The 16546-nt window shown below is 49.2% G+C and overlaps 1 protein-coding gene across 10 annotated transcripts in view; it reads right to left on the bottom strand.

Moving 5' to 3' along the window:
- DHRS3 (dehydrogenase/reductase 3) overlaps nt 1-16546 on the bottom strand; it is a 53953-nt gene that overhangs the window by 29735 nt on the left and 7672 nt on the right. The window contains exon 1 of one of the 10 annotated variants that reach the window (XM_065529744.1): nt 5183-5248. The exons of the other annotated variants lie outside the window; for them this stretch is intronic. Within the exon in view, the coding sequence (XP_065385816.1) occupies nt 5183-5197 (15 nt within the window). The 5' untranslated portion in view covers nt 5198-5248. Of the gene's footprint in view, nt 1-5182; nt 5249-16546 lie in introns of those variants that run through there. 10 annotated transcript variants of the gene reach the window in all.

The raw sequence follows: 16546 nt of genomic DNA, 5'->3' as shown, positions 1-16546 counted from the left end.
TCCCTTCCGAAGCAGGGGGCCTGTTTATCCCGCGGAGCTCCCAGAGCAGCCCTGGACCGCACTAACTTGGCAGCCAGCGCTCAGAGCTGAGAGCCTGCACTGCCCTTTGGAATGAAAAGCAGCCTGGTTGGGGCCTCAAGGAATCTGCTCTGGAGTTGATTTGCTGTGTGACTTTTGGATGAGTCACTTGGCATCTCTGAGCTTCACCATCTCCATCTGGGGAAGCGGGGAAAACTGAAACTGGCCTCCCTGTGCTGGTGTGGGGAAGGTCAAAAGTGCAAGAAAATGCTCACCAAGCCGCAGGGCTGGTCAGAAGCCTCAGGCGCAGGGGGCCTGGCACTGCGAGAACTTGGAGACCCTCAGAGAAACCAAGGCTGCCCTTCTCCTCACCCACTGCCCCCCCCCAAAACTGGGCCTCTGGGTTTATTGTGAGAAGCTGGGGTGACCAGGTCTTAGGGATGAATAGTCCCCCCTGGCTTGAGGAGACCCCCATTGACTCCTCTACTTGGACCCCATTAACTAATGACCACCCTGCCTTGTGGGGGGTGGGGAACGTACAAATGACCCCAGGTCTCCTCCCGCCCTAGAGGGAGTCTTACTCTGTCACCCAGGCTGGGGTGCAGTGGCGCGATCTCAGCTCACTGCAACCTCCGCCTGCCAGGTTCAAGCGATTCTCCTGCCTCAGCCTCTCAAGTACCTGGGATTACAGGCGCCCACCACCACCCCTGGCTAATTTTTGTATTTTTAGTAGAGATGGGGTTTCATCATCTTGGCCAGTCTGGTCTCGAACTCCTGACCTCAAGTGATCCACCCACCTCAGTCTCCCAAAGTGTTGGGATTACAGGCATGAGCCACCACTCCTGGCCTGAAATAACCCCAGATCTGTAGCAAGTACCCCTGGAGTGCAACAAGGCACAGCTGAACTCCAGCCCTGATTCCAGCTTCTCCTTCGCTGAAGTTAATCTTTACGCCCTTCTCCCTCACATCCCTCTGCTTTCTTGTCTTCGCAGCACTTAGTGATTATCTGAAGCGATCGTGGTTCTTTGTTTGCTTGGTTTTTGTCTATTTTCCCCATTCTGAAACACACACGCTCTCTAGAACGGAGGCACTCCGAGGAATTTCCAGACCTGGCTTGGTAATCAGGTGCACAGTGACCATGTGAATGAATGAATGAAATAGTTTTGCCTCTTCTGTGAAACATTAGTAACTTCCCTTTGAGGGGATCTTCGGAGGGATGAAATTGACAACTTGTGTGGTATGGCTATTGTTAGGACCAGCCACATTAATTCGCAGGGTCCCTTGTTCAAAAATTGTAAAGAATTTCAAGATGGTGACAGCAAAGCCTCAAACCAAGTATAGGGTGTTTCTGAGTGCAGGGCCCAGTGAGAATCCCTGGGTCACACCCAGGAAGCCAGCCCCAGCCATCACACAGAGGGTGCCCAACAGAAACACCCAGTGGGACCTCGTGCCAAGTCACAAGCCTTCCACGCTCCCCTGGACAGCAGGAAACACAAACACAGCTCCAGCAGAGCCACTCCAGGGAGAATGTATCACACATCCCTGGCAGACAGGTGACACCTGGCAAACTAAAAGTTGCCCACACATCCAGTCTCTACATGTGCAGGGGCGGTAGACATGGCAGCGTATTAGCTGTAGGGGAAAGAGGAGTAATAACAACAGGTAACCTGGGCGACATGGCGAAAGCGTGTCTCTACTAAAAATACAAAAGTTAGCCGGGCGTGGTGGTGCGCGCCTGTAGTCCAAGCCAATCGGGAGGATCACGTGAGCCTGGGAGATTGAGGCTGCAGTGAGCTGAGATGGCACCAATGCACTCCAGCCTGGGTGACAGAGTGAGACTCTGTCTCAACAAGTAAAATAAAAATAACGACAGTCCTCATCATAATTAGCATTTATTTAGGAGCTTCCCTGAATTCAACAGTGAGGTTTACGGCCCCTTATCCTCCGTTCTAGAATCCAAAAAGCTCTAAAATCCTAATTTAATTTTGACACATGCATTTAGAGCAAACCCTAATTGGAACCATCATGAGGCTACTTCTGGTCTCTTTATCCCACTGTGGTGACTATCACTGTGATTACGGGTGGCTGCCCTAGGCCTTGCTGTGGGTGTCACTAGGTATATGGCCTATGTGCTGGATTGCATTTCTAACGTCCAAAACATCAGACCTATGAGACACAGCTAGCCTTAAGGGTTTCAGATAAGGGTCTGTAGACTTGAACTCGGCTTCTTTTTAGAGATAAGGCACTGAGACCCTGGAAGTATAAGTAATCGGTCAAGAGCAAAGCCAGGAACTAGCTGAGCAGAGACCCTTAAACCGAGTGGCGGTACCTCTCGGAGCTGCTAGCAGAAGTTAAGAATTCAGCTCTTGTTTTAGTAAAGGAAAGAAACATTTTACTGGAGTATCTCAGCATCTCCCTTATACTCCAACATGAAATTCAGAGGTCACTGAGCTGGTAGGCTCAATCACACACCAGTCTGATGTGTCCCAGGGAGACCTTCAGCTAATTAAACATAATTTATGGACCAGCCTCTAAGGACAAGCCTTAAATTACTTGCAAGCTGTGCCAAGGTAGCTATCCTACAGGCTATTAATTAGGAATCAGTTTAATCTCTGCTAGGACGAAGGTCAACTGCCTTGGAGTTGACCCTTCCGGCTGACTGATCTCATGCTGTCAGGCTGTGGCTCTGGGCCCAGAGGGCCAGGGTATTCAGGGGAAGTGGGACATTCAATGGGAAATAGCCAGGCCAGCACACCCTGCAAAGACCAGGATGCTGGGAGAAAAGCCAGGCCCTTGGCCCATGGGGCCAGGTGAGGCAGGAATTTTCCCAAGCACCAGCCCCACAGAAAGTGATTTTCAGCGGTTCTCAGAGAGCATCACTTCCCTCCAACATCAGAGAATTCTGTGGAAAATCAGGCTTCTGTCACCTTCCATTAATGTGGGCTGGTCATGCAGCCTATAGAAAGGACTGGTCACACACCCTGTAGAAAGCCTTCAGTGGCTCCCTAGCAGAGCTCCCAGTCATGTCCAGACTTCACCCCACAACCACCAGGCTCTGTGAGGTGTGACCCTGTCCATCTCTCTCCACTCCCTGCTCACACTTGGTTCTGGCCAGGCCAGGATCTTTTTCCCAAAGGAAACAAACGCTCTCGTCTCCCATTTTCTAGCTCCGCTCTTTCCCTCTGCCTGGGATATTTTCCTTCTGCTGCTTCCATCTCATCCTTAATGCCTCAGCTTAGACCCCAGTCCTAGGCACAGCCAGGTTTCCTTTCCTGGAAGGCAGACTGCCTAGATTTTAATCCCATGGCTACCTGGGCTATGTGACCTCGGGCAAGTATTTAACCTCTCTGAGCCCTAGTATTTCCATCTTTAAACTGGGAACTGTGACTGTGTCATAGGGTTGCTCTGAGGAGTAAATCAGATTGTCCATGTAAATTGTTTAGAACGTGGGTAGCACTTTATTAACAACAAAGACGGGTTGAAAGCCCCCGTCTGTGCTTGTAGCTGCCTCCAGCCATGGTTTGCCCTACCAAGGCACCCATCCCCACCAGGGTCACTGCAGGCTACTGGTCCATCTCCCCAGCAAGACTGCAGATGGGTGTCTTCTTCCCTTGCCATACCTGTGCAATGTCAACCATGTCCTTGTGACGAGGGAAAGCCTCTCTCCCCCAAATGCCCTTCGCTTCTGTCAAATCCACCCTGCGGGAAGCCATCTGGGACGATTCAGTTTTCTCTCCTGTGGAGCACCTGCCCACCCAGGTGGGGCACAATTAAGGTCCCCTGTTTTGGTTTTGTTCTCCAAGGACAAGCCCTCCCCGATGACCAGCTGCACTGCCAGTTGCTCTACAGCAGGGACTGTGACATCTTCCCCTTCCTGTGTGAGCTTTGTGCTCAACAGGTGCTCAGGACAGACCCAACCCACATTTTTCATCCCCTGCCACCATGTTCAATAATCTCCTGGAATCTTCCCAAGGTCCCTCCCTCGGAGGCTGGGATTTGCACTGCCACTTTACAGATAAGGAGACTGAGGCTCGAGAGTGTAGCTGACTGAATGACGCCCGTTCTCCGAGACGCCCATGTTTTAATTCCCAGAACCTATGAATCTGTCACCTCCTATGGGAAAAAGGAATTCAGGTTGCAGCTGGAATTAAAAGGGCTAATCAGCCAACTTCAGATAGATTGTCCTCGATTCTCCGAGAAGGCCCCCTGTAACCACAGTAGACAAGGGAGGCAGAGAATCACATGGAGATGTGACTAGGATATGACTGGTTGACTTTGAAGATGGAGGGGCCATCTTCAAAGTGGCTATGAGCCAAGACATGCAGCTAGCTCCTAGAAGCTGGAAAGGGCAAGGAAATGGATTCTCCCCTAGAACCTCACGCAGGAGCGCAGCCCTGACCCCTTGATTTTAGCCCAGTGGGACCCGTGTCAGACTCCTGCCCTCTAGAATTGGAAGGGAGTAATGTGTGTTGCTTTAAGCCACTAAGTTTGTGATAATTTGTTACAGCAGCAACAGGAAGCTGATCTAGAGGTGCCAAGGGATGGGTCCAAGGCCTCCAGCCAGAAGAGCTGGGATTGAAACCTGAATCTGCCTACTTCAAAGTCTACAGTCTCTGAAAGGCACAGCGTCTCCTCCCCAAATGAACCTATCAACAGCACTTATGAATAAAACAAACACAACAAGCCATTCCCGCCTTAATGAAATGCCCTGGAGACTTTGGTAGAGAGTGCAGTTATGATCTGTAGCCTCATCATCATGGCCAACACTTACTGAGCACTCGCTTTGTGTCTCTGAACTTTAAATGTATTACCTCATTTAATCGTCATTTGACAGATGAGGAAACGGAGGCTCAGAGAGGTCCAGTAACTTGCTCAAGGTCACACAGCAAGTGAACAGAAGAGCCAGCATATGAACTTTGGTGTGGTTGACTCCTGAACTCAAAATCTGAATCTCTATGCTTTACTGGCTCCTTGAGAAAGAAAGAACCGCACATCTGTGTGTGTGTATGCGCACGCGCGCGCACACACACACACACACATACACACATACGAACATTTCCACTGACTTGAAGGCTCAGGAGACATCCCCAAAGCCAAGGCATGGATCTGCTGGCTGAGGAGGTATGAGCCCTTGGAGGGCACCATGTGCCCAGTCCACACTGACCTTGTGTCTTGCCATCCCTGAAGGACCCCGGACCCCGTCTCCTCTGCTGTGTGCTCACAGGGAAGTGGCCCGGAAAGGCCAGGTCAGACTCTTAATTCTTTGGCAACTGGGATGTAAGAACATGGGCCGTGCAGCCAAGGGTGGACAGAGGCCATGTGGGTGTGTCTGGCAGGACTGCCTGCCTGCATGAAGGTCACGCCGCCCTTTACAGTCACACTGGCCCCAGCTCCCCACGGTGACCTGCTGCCAGGCCTGTGAGAGGGGCTACTGCTTGCTGGGCTGGGGGAGCTCTAAAAGGACTCCAGGCCGGGTGCAGTGGCTCACGCCTGTAATCTCAGCACTTTGGGAGGCCGAGGCGGGCGGATCACAAGGTCAGGAGATTGAGGTCATCCTGGCTAACACGGTGAAACCCCGTCTCTACTAAAAAAGTACAAAAAATTAGCTGGGCGTGGTGGCAGGCGCCTGGAGTCCCAGCTACTCAGGAAGCTGAGGCAGGAGAATGGCGTGATCCCGGGAGGCGGAGCTTGCAGTGAGCCAAGATCGTGCCACTGCACTCCAGCCTGGGCGACAGAGTGAGACTCTGTCTCAAAAAAAAAAAAAAAAAAAAAAGGACTCCACAGACCCCCCCACCAACTTGGAAGGACCCGATATCCTCTCTGTTCTGCTCCCTGCCTGCAGCTGGAGGGGAGGGAGAGCGGACCTCTCGTACCTGTGAACCGTGACCTAGCAAAGGGCTTCGTTTCCTCTCATCACAGTGGCCTTACATCGTCTAGAAAAGGTTCCAAAGTCAGTCTGTTGACAACTTGCTGGATTTCGGTGGCTGAGCATTTTGCCTCTTTGAACTACAATCTCCTTGAAGGCAGAGATTTTAGCTCAACCCAGAAAAGTCCATTCTATCTTTTTTTTTCTTGAGGAGATAGAGGGGGGTAAGGCATCAGTAAACGACCTCACAAGGTCTGCAGGATGAGATCTGGAGGGCTGCCTCATACAGGCAGGCCTGGCTCTCCCGGCTGTTTCCCTGTGGCACGACTGAAAAACGAATGTTGTCCTTCCACAAGAAGGTGTACTGGACCCCTTGCTCCTGCTCATGGTACCCCCATCTCCCCTGCAGAGAAGCCCACTTCCCAACTCCCAAACCGTATGGCTTGGTTGGGGCTGGTATACCCTGGCTCAGAGTCTGGCCGTGACTCCCAGCTGGCCAAATACAGCACCATTTCCTTGGTTCAGGCTCACCCCGTCACTGCCAGAGAGACCCAATTCCTGGACCCTTCCAGGACTTCCGGGCAAAGAACACCTACCTGCCTGTCTACTCGAATGGGAGCTGGGAGGGTGACGTTACCAGCAGCAGGGGGCAGGTGTGAGCAGCCCCGTGGCAGAGAGGTCTGCTTAAAGGTGAGGGGAGAGAGAAGTTCGCCTGAGTCCTGACGGTACTGGTCCCTGGAGACGTGCCCGAAGTCAGCCCTACCCAGGGAGTTCTGGTCCCGTGAGTCAATAAACCAATCAGCGCAACACCTCCAGAGCCCCCATCAGGAAAGCGGGAGGTGATGTTTTTGACCCATGTAGACTGTCTGGCTACAGACTCCACTAGCGGCCATCAGCGCCATCTCTTCCGTGAAGGTATCAACCAAGAGGCAAGACTCATTGGTTACAAGCAGACATCCTGGGGTCCAGTCCTGCTGGGTCATTTACTAGCTGTGTGATTCTAACTTACCCTCAAGAGTCCTGTTGGTAAGAGGAAGATGATAACAGCACCCACGCTGGAAGGTTACTTCGAGGAGTAAATGACCTTGTGACATGTCAGGGCTTAGAACAGTCCCTGGCACATAGTAGGTACTTGGTAATCACTGGCTCTAACTAGCTACATGGGTTGGTCATGCATTTATTCAGGCAACAACCGTTTATTAAGTATCTACTGTGGGCCAGACACTGTGCCAGTTGCCAGATACTTGGTGAGTGAGGAGGGCATGCCCCTGCCCCTGTGGATATCAACAAGCAGCCACAAAGCGTGGTGAGTTGCTATGGTAACCCCAGACTTTGGCCTCACTGCAGCCCAGTCCTGCCCAATTGAGCTACTTGGACGCAGAGATAAAAATGACTAATGTCTTGGGTGGGGGAAGTTGGATGGTTGTGGGGGTTGGGCAGCCAGGACCAGAGAGGAGACCGTACCCCTGACCAGCCTCAGCCCCTGGGTTGCAGAAAGGCCCATGTTGGACCAGCCCCTGCCTGGGAAGATACGGGCTGTGCCACGGGTCATCTCAACACGGGTGAGGCCTTGGGTGGAAGGGAGATGGCCAGACTCCCTGTAGGGAGTGGTTCCCTCCCACAGACTTCTAGAAAGGGTCAAGGGCTCCAATTCCCCCGAGGGCTTCTGTGGCAGGGGCAGAACTCTCCCCTTCCTGGGGGAGTCCCAGAACCAGGGTGAGTCAGGCCAGCGGGTTTTTTGCCTTTTGTCCCTGGCGTCCTGCAGAGCGTCTGGTCTAATACGCAGAAGGAGAAGGGCTGGAGCAGGGGGTATCCACCGCCCTTCACCCCCACGGCCATTTCCCCAACTGGAAGGAGTGGTTGTCTCTTGCAAACGCTCTCGCAGTCACCCAGGAGGTGATAGGAGCTATTTCACTAAATTTCCACATCTTCATTTTTCAGATGAGGGAACCAAAGCCCAGAGAGAGAGAGTTGCTCGCCCAAGGTCACACAGCAAGTCACTGGGAGGCCCCTCCTAATCTACGGCGTTAGGAACGAATTTCCAACAGCCCTGGCCGGCACTATAAATTGCATGAGTGCACTGGCCAGAGCCGGCCTCTACCGCCCAAAAGATTTTGGCCGCTGTGACACTGCCCATGGGCCAGGTCTGGGCTTTGGGGCTGAGGTTGTTAAGGCACACTCTCCCAGGGCTGGGTGCTTTGGAGGCAGGGAGGGCCAGGCAGTAGCCTCCTGTGTCCTTTCTGGCAAATGGATTTGGGCTGAGTCCCCTTGGAGAGGCTGTCTCAGCCCTGGTTGGGTATTCAGGGTTTCTAGCTTGTGGGCACCTCGGTGGTAGAGGAGGTGCCCAGGCTGAGGGCAGAGCAGGGTCTGGGGTTCCACATGTCTGGGGTGGGAGTGTGGGTTCCTCTGCTGAGGGGCAAAGGCCCAAGCGAACTAGAGGGCATTTGGTCCAGAAGCCACAGCACCTTGGGTTAAAGAGCCAAAGGTGGAGGTGTCATTAAAGAGGGGACATCCAGCAAATCCAAGAAGGGTCCATCCAGGAGAGGGAGTGGGCTGAGTCATTTCCTTGAAGCATCATTTTCAAGCCTTATTTTTTTCCTTTAGAACAATGACTTTCTTTCAAAACGCACACCAAAATCTTAACATGGAATTGTAAGCCACAAAACAGAGGTGACAACACTGACCTAGTCCACAGGAAGCAGGGGTCCCTCAGAACCCATCCTGCTCCATCTCCCACTTGGCCCCACCTTCTTGGGGCCTCTAGGGTGCTCTGGAACCCAGTTTGAAAACCTGGACCTTGCACCTCAGCTGGTGCTGAGGTCTGCGTGGGGACCGCGCGGCTTGGAGGCTGGTAGAAGTGGTTGGGAGAGGTGGGACGCAGACAGGAGACCGTGTTCCCTAGGAGGCCATTTCAGTGTGGACAAGATCATCATACGCTTCACTCATCAAAATCCCCGAAAGGCTGCCGAAAAGGGGATTTAAGGTCACATTCCTTTAAGTAGGGATGGCCAATGGGGTAAGAAAGACTGGGGCCCAGTGGCCTTCACCAGGCTGACCACTGGTGGCCTTAAGCACCAAGCCACACATGTGTACTCTCCACCCTGAGCTTGCCCTGCCTTCTGTGTCACAGGATACCAGGGCATTCCCTACCTCTCACACGAGCCCTTGCCCTGGGCCTGCATCTCAGCCTGTAGGACTTGGATGGGTTTTGATTGTATCTAGTCCAAGCCTTCTTAACCCAGAGTCTAGGATAGGTGACAGGTGTACATGCCCCCTTAAAAGTACAAAACTTTCAGTTGCACCTTCTTCCTGGGATAGAGCTCATATTTTCTTCAGACCCTTGTAGGGCTCTACAACCAGCAAAAAAATTGAGAGTTACTGCAACCCCCTCAGTTGCCACCTCCTTCGAGAAGTCTTCTAAGATTTTCCTTAATTTACAGTGATCAAAGCTCTCAGGCCACGCAGAGCTCAGTGACCTCGGGCTTAACTGGAGGGAGCTGTCACTCACTGTCTCCTCTGCGGCTGGGTCTCTGCGTGTTAAGACGTCACACTGGTTGTCAAATGAAAGAAATTCAACTGTGCTATTCCCAAGCTTGTCAGTTTACTCTTTAAAAGAAACCCTGATAACTGAGGACTATTTTATTCCTTTGGCAAGTCTCCCATTCATTGTATGCAAATACTGCTACTCAGTGCTCTAAACGATGTTTGTGTAAAAGCGGATTTCACTACATCCCTGCCCGCATCCTGTTGACTCACTCACTGCTTATCACAGCTCTCTCCAGAACCCTCTGTGTACTAAGCCCCATTACTTAACAGCTTGTCTCTTGACCTCTCCATGACCCTGAATGAGGCAGGCCAGGCCAGGCTGAGATTATTTGTTGCAGTGGGAAAAGATGGAGGGTTGAAGCTGGGAAGCCTGGGTTCAGAATCTGCCCTCAGCGACGTGTCCCAGGATGGCCACTTCACCTGGATCTCAGAAATGTGCGCTGGTGGCCGGGCATGGTGACTCATGCTTGTAATCCCAGCACTTTGGGAGGCTGAGGTGGGCAGATCACAGGTCAAGAGACATAGACCATCCTGGCCAACATGGTGAAACCCCGTCTCTACTAAAAATATAAAAATTAGCTGGGTGTGGGGGCGCACGCCTGTAGTCCCAGCTATCGGGAGGCTGAGGCAGGAGAATTGCTTGAACCCGGGAGGAGGTGGAGGTTGCAGTGAGCCAAGATCGCGCCACTGCATTCCAGCCTGGGCGACTGGCGAAACTCCATCTCAAAAAAAAAAAAAAAAAAAAAGAAGAAGGTCGACAATGAATGTGCAAAAGCACTGTGCAGTCATGTAGAGTACCAAGTCACGTGGGTTACCATCGTCACACACATTGCCACAGCCACGTACAGTGCCACAGCCTTGTATATTACCATGGTCATGTACAGTATCAGTCTTCTATATTACCACGGTTATGTACAGTATCAATCTGGTATATTACCATGGTTATGTACAGTATCATTCTTGCATATTACTATGGTCTTATAGAGTACCCATCTTGTATATTACCAAGGTCATGTACAGCATCAGTCTTGTATATTACCACAGTTACATGCAGAATCAATCTTGTATATTACCACAGTTATATGCAGAATCAATCTTGTATATTACCACAGTTATATGCAGTGTCAATCTTGTATATTACCATGGTCATGTACAGTATCATTCTTGCATATTACTATGGTCTTGTATGAGTATCCATCTTGTATATTACCAAGGTCATGTACAGTATCTCTCTTGTATATTACCATGGTCATGTACAGTACCAAAGTCATGTATAGTGTCAGCCATGTATATTAGCAGCCATGTATGTTACCACAATCATATATAACTACCATCATGTACAGTCCTGCAGTCACATACAGTATCAGTCAATGTATATCACCACAGTTATATATATTAGCACAATCATGTATAGTACTAGAGTCATGTATATTATCAGTTATATATAGTACCACAGCCATGTACAGTACCACATCATGTATAGTACTATAGTCACATATAGTGACATAGTCATGTAGAATACCATAGCCATGTACAATACCATGTCCTCTACGGTACCACAGTCATTAACAGTACCATGTATATTAATAGTACCATGTATAGCAATAGTGCCACGTATATTCCTACATTCCTGCTTTTACCATAATCATGTACAAAGGGTCTTCAAAAAGTTCAAGGAAAATGCATATTATGAAAAAACTAGGCATATATTTGAGATTTTTTTTTTTGCCCCCAAATAACTAACTTGTTATAACATGACTAAATGGGATCTAGTTTGAGGCACTAAGAAGGATAAGACATCAGTTTGAAAAGAACCCCTATCAGAGCAACATGAATTCTACTAAAACCGAAGCAAGAACAAACATCAAATTTACAATGAAGCTTGCTTAGATGGAAGAATGGTGAAATCATTGACGCTTTATTAAAAGTGTATGGGGACAATGCCCTAAAGAAATCAGCAGTTGGCTGGGCGTGGTGGCTCACACCTGTAATCCCAGTACTTTGGGAGGCCAAGGCAGGCGGATCACAAAGTCAAGAGATCGAGACCATCCTGGCCAACACGGTGAAACCCCGTCTCTACTAAAAATACAAAAATTAGCCAGGCGTGGTGGTGTGTACCTGTAGTCTCAGCTACCTGGGAGGCTGAGGCAGAAGAATTGCTTGAACCCAGGAGGCAGAGGTTGCAGTGAGCTGAAATCATGTCACTGCATTCCAGCCTGGTGACAGAGTGAGACTTTGTCTCAAAAAAAAAAAAAAAAAAGGAAAAAAAAAAATCCATCAGCACTTAATAAATGGATAACTTGTTAAGAAGGGATAAGACGATGTTGAAGATAAACATCTTCATGTTTGGAAGTGCCAGACCATCCATATCAAATTAGAAAGAAAAAATTCATCTTGTTTGTGCTCTTACTGAAGAGGACTGACAATTAACAGCAAAAAAAAAATAATAATAATAATAGTAATAGCCAATACCATAGACATCTCCATTGGTTGAGCATACACAATTCTGACTAAAATATTAAAGTTGAACAAACTTTCCACTTGATAAGCACCAAAACTACTGCACCCAGATCAGGTGCAGATGAGAGCAAAGCTTTCAATGAAAAATTTAAACAAGTGGGATCAAGATCTTGAAGCATTTCCTCAAAGAACTGTAAGAGAAGATGAAGCATTGACCACTACAATCCTGAAGACAAGGCACAATCAAAGCAATGGCTACCAAGAGGTGGACGTGGCCCAGTCAAAGCAAAAGCAGACCGGCCAAGAGCAAAGGTCATGGCAACAGTTTTTTGGGGATGTTCTAAGCATTCTGCTTGTTAACTTTCTGGAGGGACAAGAACAATAATATCTGCTTATAATGAGAGTGTTTTGAGAAAGTTAGCCAAAACTTTAGCAGAAAAACACCCAGGAAAGCCTCACCAGATAGTCCTGCTCCACTAAGACAAGGTTCCCCGTTCATTCCTCTCATCGAACAACGACAATTTTGTGAGAGTTTTGATAAGAAATCATTAGGCAGGCATCCACTTTACAGTCCTGCTTTGGCTCTTTCTGACTTCCTTTTGTTTCCTAATCTTAAAAAATCTTTAAAGGGTGATACGGTTAGGCTCTGTGTCCCCACCCAAATCTCATCTTGAATTATAATCCCAATAATCCCCATGTGCTCAGGGAGAGAGGAGGTGGAGGTAATTGGATCATGGGAGTAGTTTCCTCTATGCTGTTCTCATGATAGTGAGTTCTCACATGATCTGATGGTTTTATAAGTGTTTGGTAGTTCCTCCTAAGTTCATTCTCCTTCCTGCTGCCTTGTGAAGAAGGTGCCTTGCTTCCCCTTTTCCTTCCGCCATGATGGTAAGTTTCCTGAGGCCTCCTCAGCCATGCGTAACTGTCAGTCAATTAAACTTCTTTCCTTTATAAATTACTCAGTCTCTAATATTTCTCTATAGCAATATGAGAAAGGATTAAGACAAAGGGCATCCATTTCTCTTCAGCTAATGATGTAAAAAAAAGACTGTATTGACATGGCTGAACTCTCAGGATGCTCAATTATTTTGGGATGAACTAGATGGCTGGTATCACTTACAAAAGTGTCTTGCAACTTGATGAAGCTTATGTTGATAAATTATATATATATATATATTTGTGTATATATGTGTATGTGTGTATATAAACATATGGAGAGAGAGAGAGATGCAGTCTGGCTCTGTCGCCCAGGCTGAAGTGCAGTGGTGCAATCTCCACTCACTGCAACCTCCACTTCCCACGTTCCAGTGATTCTTCTGCCTCAGTCTCCCGAGTAGCTGGGATCACAGGCATGTGCCGCCATGCCGGATAATTTTTGTATTTTTAGTAGAGATGGGGTTTCACCCTGTTGGACAGGCTGGTCTTGAACTCTTGACGTCAAGTGATCTGCCCGCCTCAGCCTCCCACAGTGCTGGGATTACAGGAGTGAGCCACCACACCTGGCTCTTATTTTTTATTTTCATCCTTTAATTCCATTTTCCACAACCTTTTTGAAGCCCCTTTATATATTACCACAGGATATTACCAATCACGTATGGTACCACAGCCACGTAAAGTTACCACAGTCGTGAATATTACTAGGAACCCAAAGAAACCATCAGCATCCAGTTAGGAAGCCACAGGAATCTAAGCCTGAGTGAAGGATATGAATCTGTGCCCACCCTGCACCCTCCTGCCTCCTCCCTGCTCCCCAGCACCCTGGAAAGCCTGGACAAAGGAATGACATCACTGTGGGAAGATCCTGCTGAAGTCATGCTGAGAAGGGCTGCCTCCTTTTAATTCTCAAGTGTTGGTTGAAAATTGGTGTCCTCTTTTCCTCCTGCCCCCTGCCCCTGCCTGGGTCATTGCTCTCACTGACATCATGACAATGACTCACAGAATCAAAGGGTAGAAGGGACCCGGGAGGTTGTCCAGAACCTAACCTCCCCCAATGCAGAAATCTCGACACCATGTTTGCTTAAAGAGCAGCCTGTTCCAAAGGGCAGGAGGGTGTTCCTCTTGCAGGGCCCAGGTCTGCCTTTTCAAGCTCTCCCTATGGGCCTGGTGTGGGCTTCCAGAACCATCTAGAACAGGTCCTATGCCTCTGTGGTACCGGAGTGCAGCTGATACCCTCTCCTGCCTCTTAAGCAGTCAACTATACTCCCATGGATTTGCCACCCAACCCAAGTCATGGCTTGTAGCCCTCGTCACCCAGCCTGCTCCCTGGATACCCTGCAGGTGCTCAAGGGCCTTGCCAAAGTGCTGGCCCACACGGACACAATGCCCCAGAAGTCATTTTGACAAAGTAGGACTGAAAAGCATCTCCTTCATTCTAAGCATCAGCACAGTTATCTGATTTTATTTAGAGGGGTTCAGCAGTACTGCTACTAGAAGCCAGCTTGTTGGTGTCAACTCATCCTTCCACAGTGTCAGGAGCTTTTCCAACCTGGGGATGCTGTTCACTCCAGGAACACTAAGTGCCACAAGGAGAGAACTTTGTTTATGAGGTTCCCTGCCCCATCTCCAAGGCCTAGTTTGCTGAAATCAATGAATGGAGTCAACAGTCATGATTTCTCGGAACCGTGTCACCCTGAAGCTGGTTGTCACTCCTCACCTAAGTTATACCAGCAAGAAATAATCAGGATCTGGCTGGGAGCAAGGCTGCCCAGCAGAGCCCCGAGGGCTGGGTTCCAGGTGCCTCCCACCCCCTCCAACAGTGGCACCCCGGCCTGCTTAGATTCTCCATTTCCCTCAGCCCAGACACTTCCATCTTGACGGTAAAGATATCGGAGGAGGCCCTCAGCATCCTCTAAAACTAGTGCAAAGCTGAGAGCATTCCCTGAGCTCTGGGAAGCTCCCAAAGAAGGTGGTGAGGCAAGTCTGGGTGATATTCTTGGAGGAGGCATGGAAACCTGGCAGCCTCCTAGCAGGTCCCCGACCACTGGCCTGACACCCACCGCCTGCCTGTCACAGCAGCCAGGGGATCCTGCTAAGGCTTGGGTGAGGGCATGACGCTTGAGTCCTAGGGTCAGCTAGGTCCACCTGTCCTTCATGGGAACCTGTCCCCCTCAGTTCTTCCTCCCCACTCACTCACTGCTCCAGCCACACTGGCCACCTCTTGGTCCTCAGACACTCCACTCTCTCCTCAGAGCCCTTGCTCTGTCCTCTCCCCAGAACGCCACTGCTCCCTTCCCACCATGCCCTTGCCACCTTCAGGTCTTTCCTCGTGTGCCCTTCTCAGTGTGGCCTTCCTTATACCCTACCTAGAATCTCAGGTCCTCACATTCCTGTCCTCCTTGCCTCATTGGTTTTCTCCTTATCGCTTATGATGACAATTCAATGTGCTGTTTTATTTATTTATTTATTTATTTATTTATTTATTTATTTATTGAGACAGAGTCTCACACTGTTGCTCAGGCTAGAATGCAGTGGCATGATCTCTGCTCACTGCAACCTCCACCTCCCAGGTTCAAACAATTCTCGTGCCTCAGCCTCCCAAGTAGCTGGGATTATAGGTGCACTCCACCACACCCAGCTATTTTTCTTTTTTAGTAGTAGTAGTATAGACAGGGGTTTCACCATGTTGGGTCAGGCTGGTCTTGAACTCCTGACCTCAAGTGTTCCACCTGCCTTAGCCTCCTAAAGTGCTGGGATTACAGGCATAAGAATGTACTGTTCTATTGATCTTGCTTTTTATCTGTCTCTCTTAATAAAATGCCAGCTCTCACTACATGGGTGGGGATTTTCATCTGCTTTGCTCCCTGCATGCCTTCAGTGCCCAGAACAGCGCCTGGCATATAGCAGGTGCTCAATAAATGTGCTGAATATATGAATAAGTGAATAAATGAATGAGTTCCCACCGACCATTCACTTGCTAACCCGGCACTCTTGTTGAGAATCTAGGCATCTGCTCATTTTCAGATTCTAAGATCTCACTCATTTCAGGGGTGCCACAGCAGATGAGCACACATTTGGGCATGCTAGTGTCTAAATAGACTCACTTTTCTCATTTCCAGTTGGCTTCAATGGTTTCCTAATCCTCATGGTTCACCTGAATAATACGTTTGAAATGTTTCAAGTATCTTGTATTTTTGGATTGTGTCTCCTGAAGGCAACAGTGGGCATGGCCTCATAACATTCTAGGTGTGTTCATGCTTTTGTCCAAGGACAAGGGAGAACGTGTAGTGTGTGGAACCCATCCCGCACTGATACTGTGGTAGGATATCGCTGGTAGTGGCAGGTTAAGACAAGGGCTTTTGTTACGGCGATTGTGACAACCAGATACATTTCCTGGGTAGAAAGGACACCTCATAAATATAGATGAGATCACTTTCTCAAAGTAGACAACCTCGGCAAATACCAAGATGGAAATGAACCAGAGAAAGTAACTGCAATGATACAGAGATCAGAGGGCTTGGAAGGGATCTGTGCAGCCGTAAACAAGTGCGCTTCATCTGAAAAGATGGAAGCTCGAAGAGCTTGAAGTTGAAACGAGAATTAGCAGAAGGGTTAGGTACACGAAAATGAACTTGACTCAGATTCAGTATTATTAGAGGGAGGAGGCATTCTTGAAAGCCCAAATAGAGAAGGTGGTGAATTAAGGAGAAAGAAAACCAG

The sequence above is a fragment of the Macaca fascicularis genome, chromosome 1 (genome assembly GCF_037993035.2).
Source record: "Macaca fascicularis isolate 582-1 chromosome 1, T2T-MFA8v1.1".
NCBI lineage: Eukaryota > Metazoa > Chordata > Mammalia > Primates > Cercopithecidae > Macaca > Macaca fascicularis.
The sequence above is the reverse complement of the archived record's forward strand: the minus strand, read 5'-3'. Positions and strand labels throughout refer to the sequence as shown.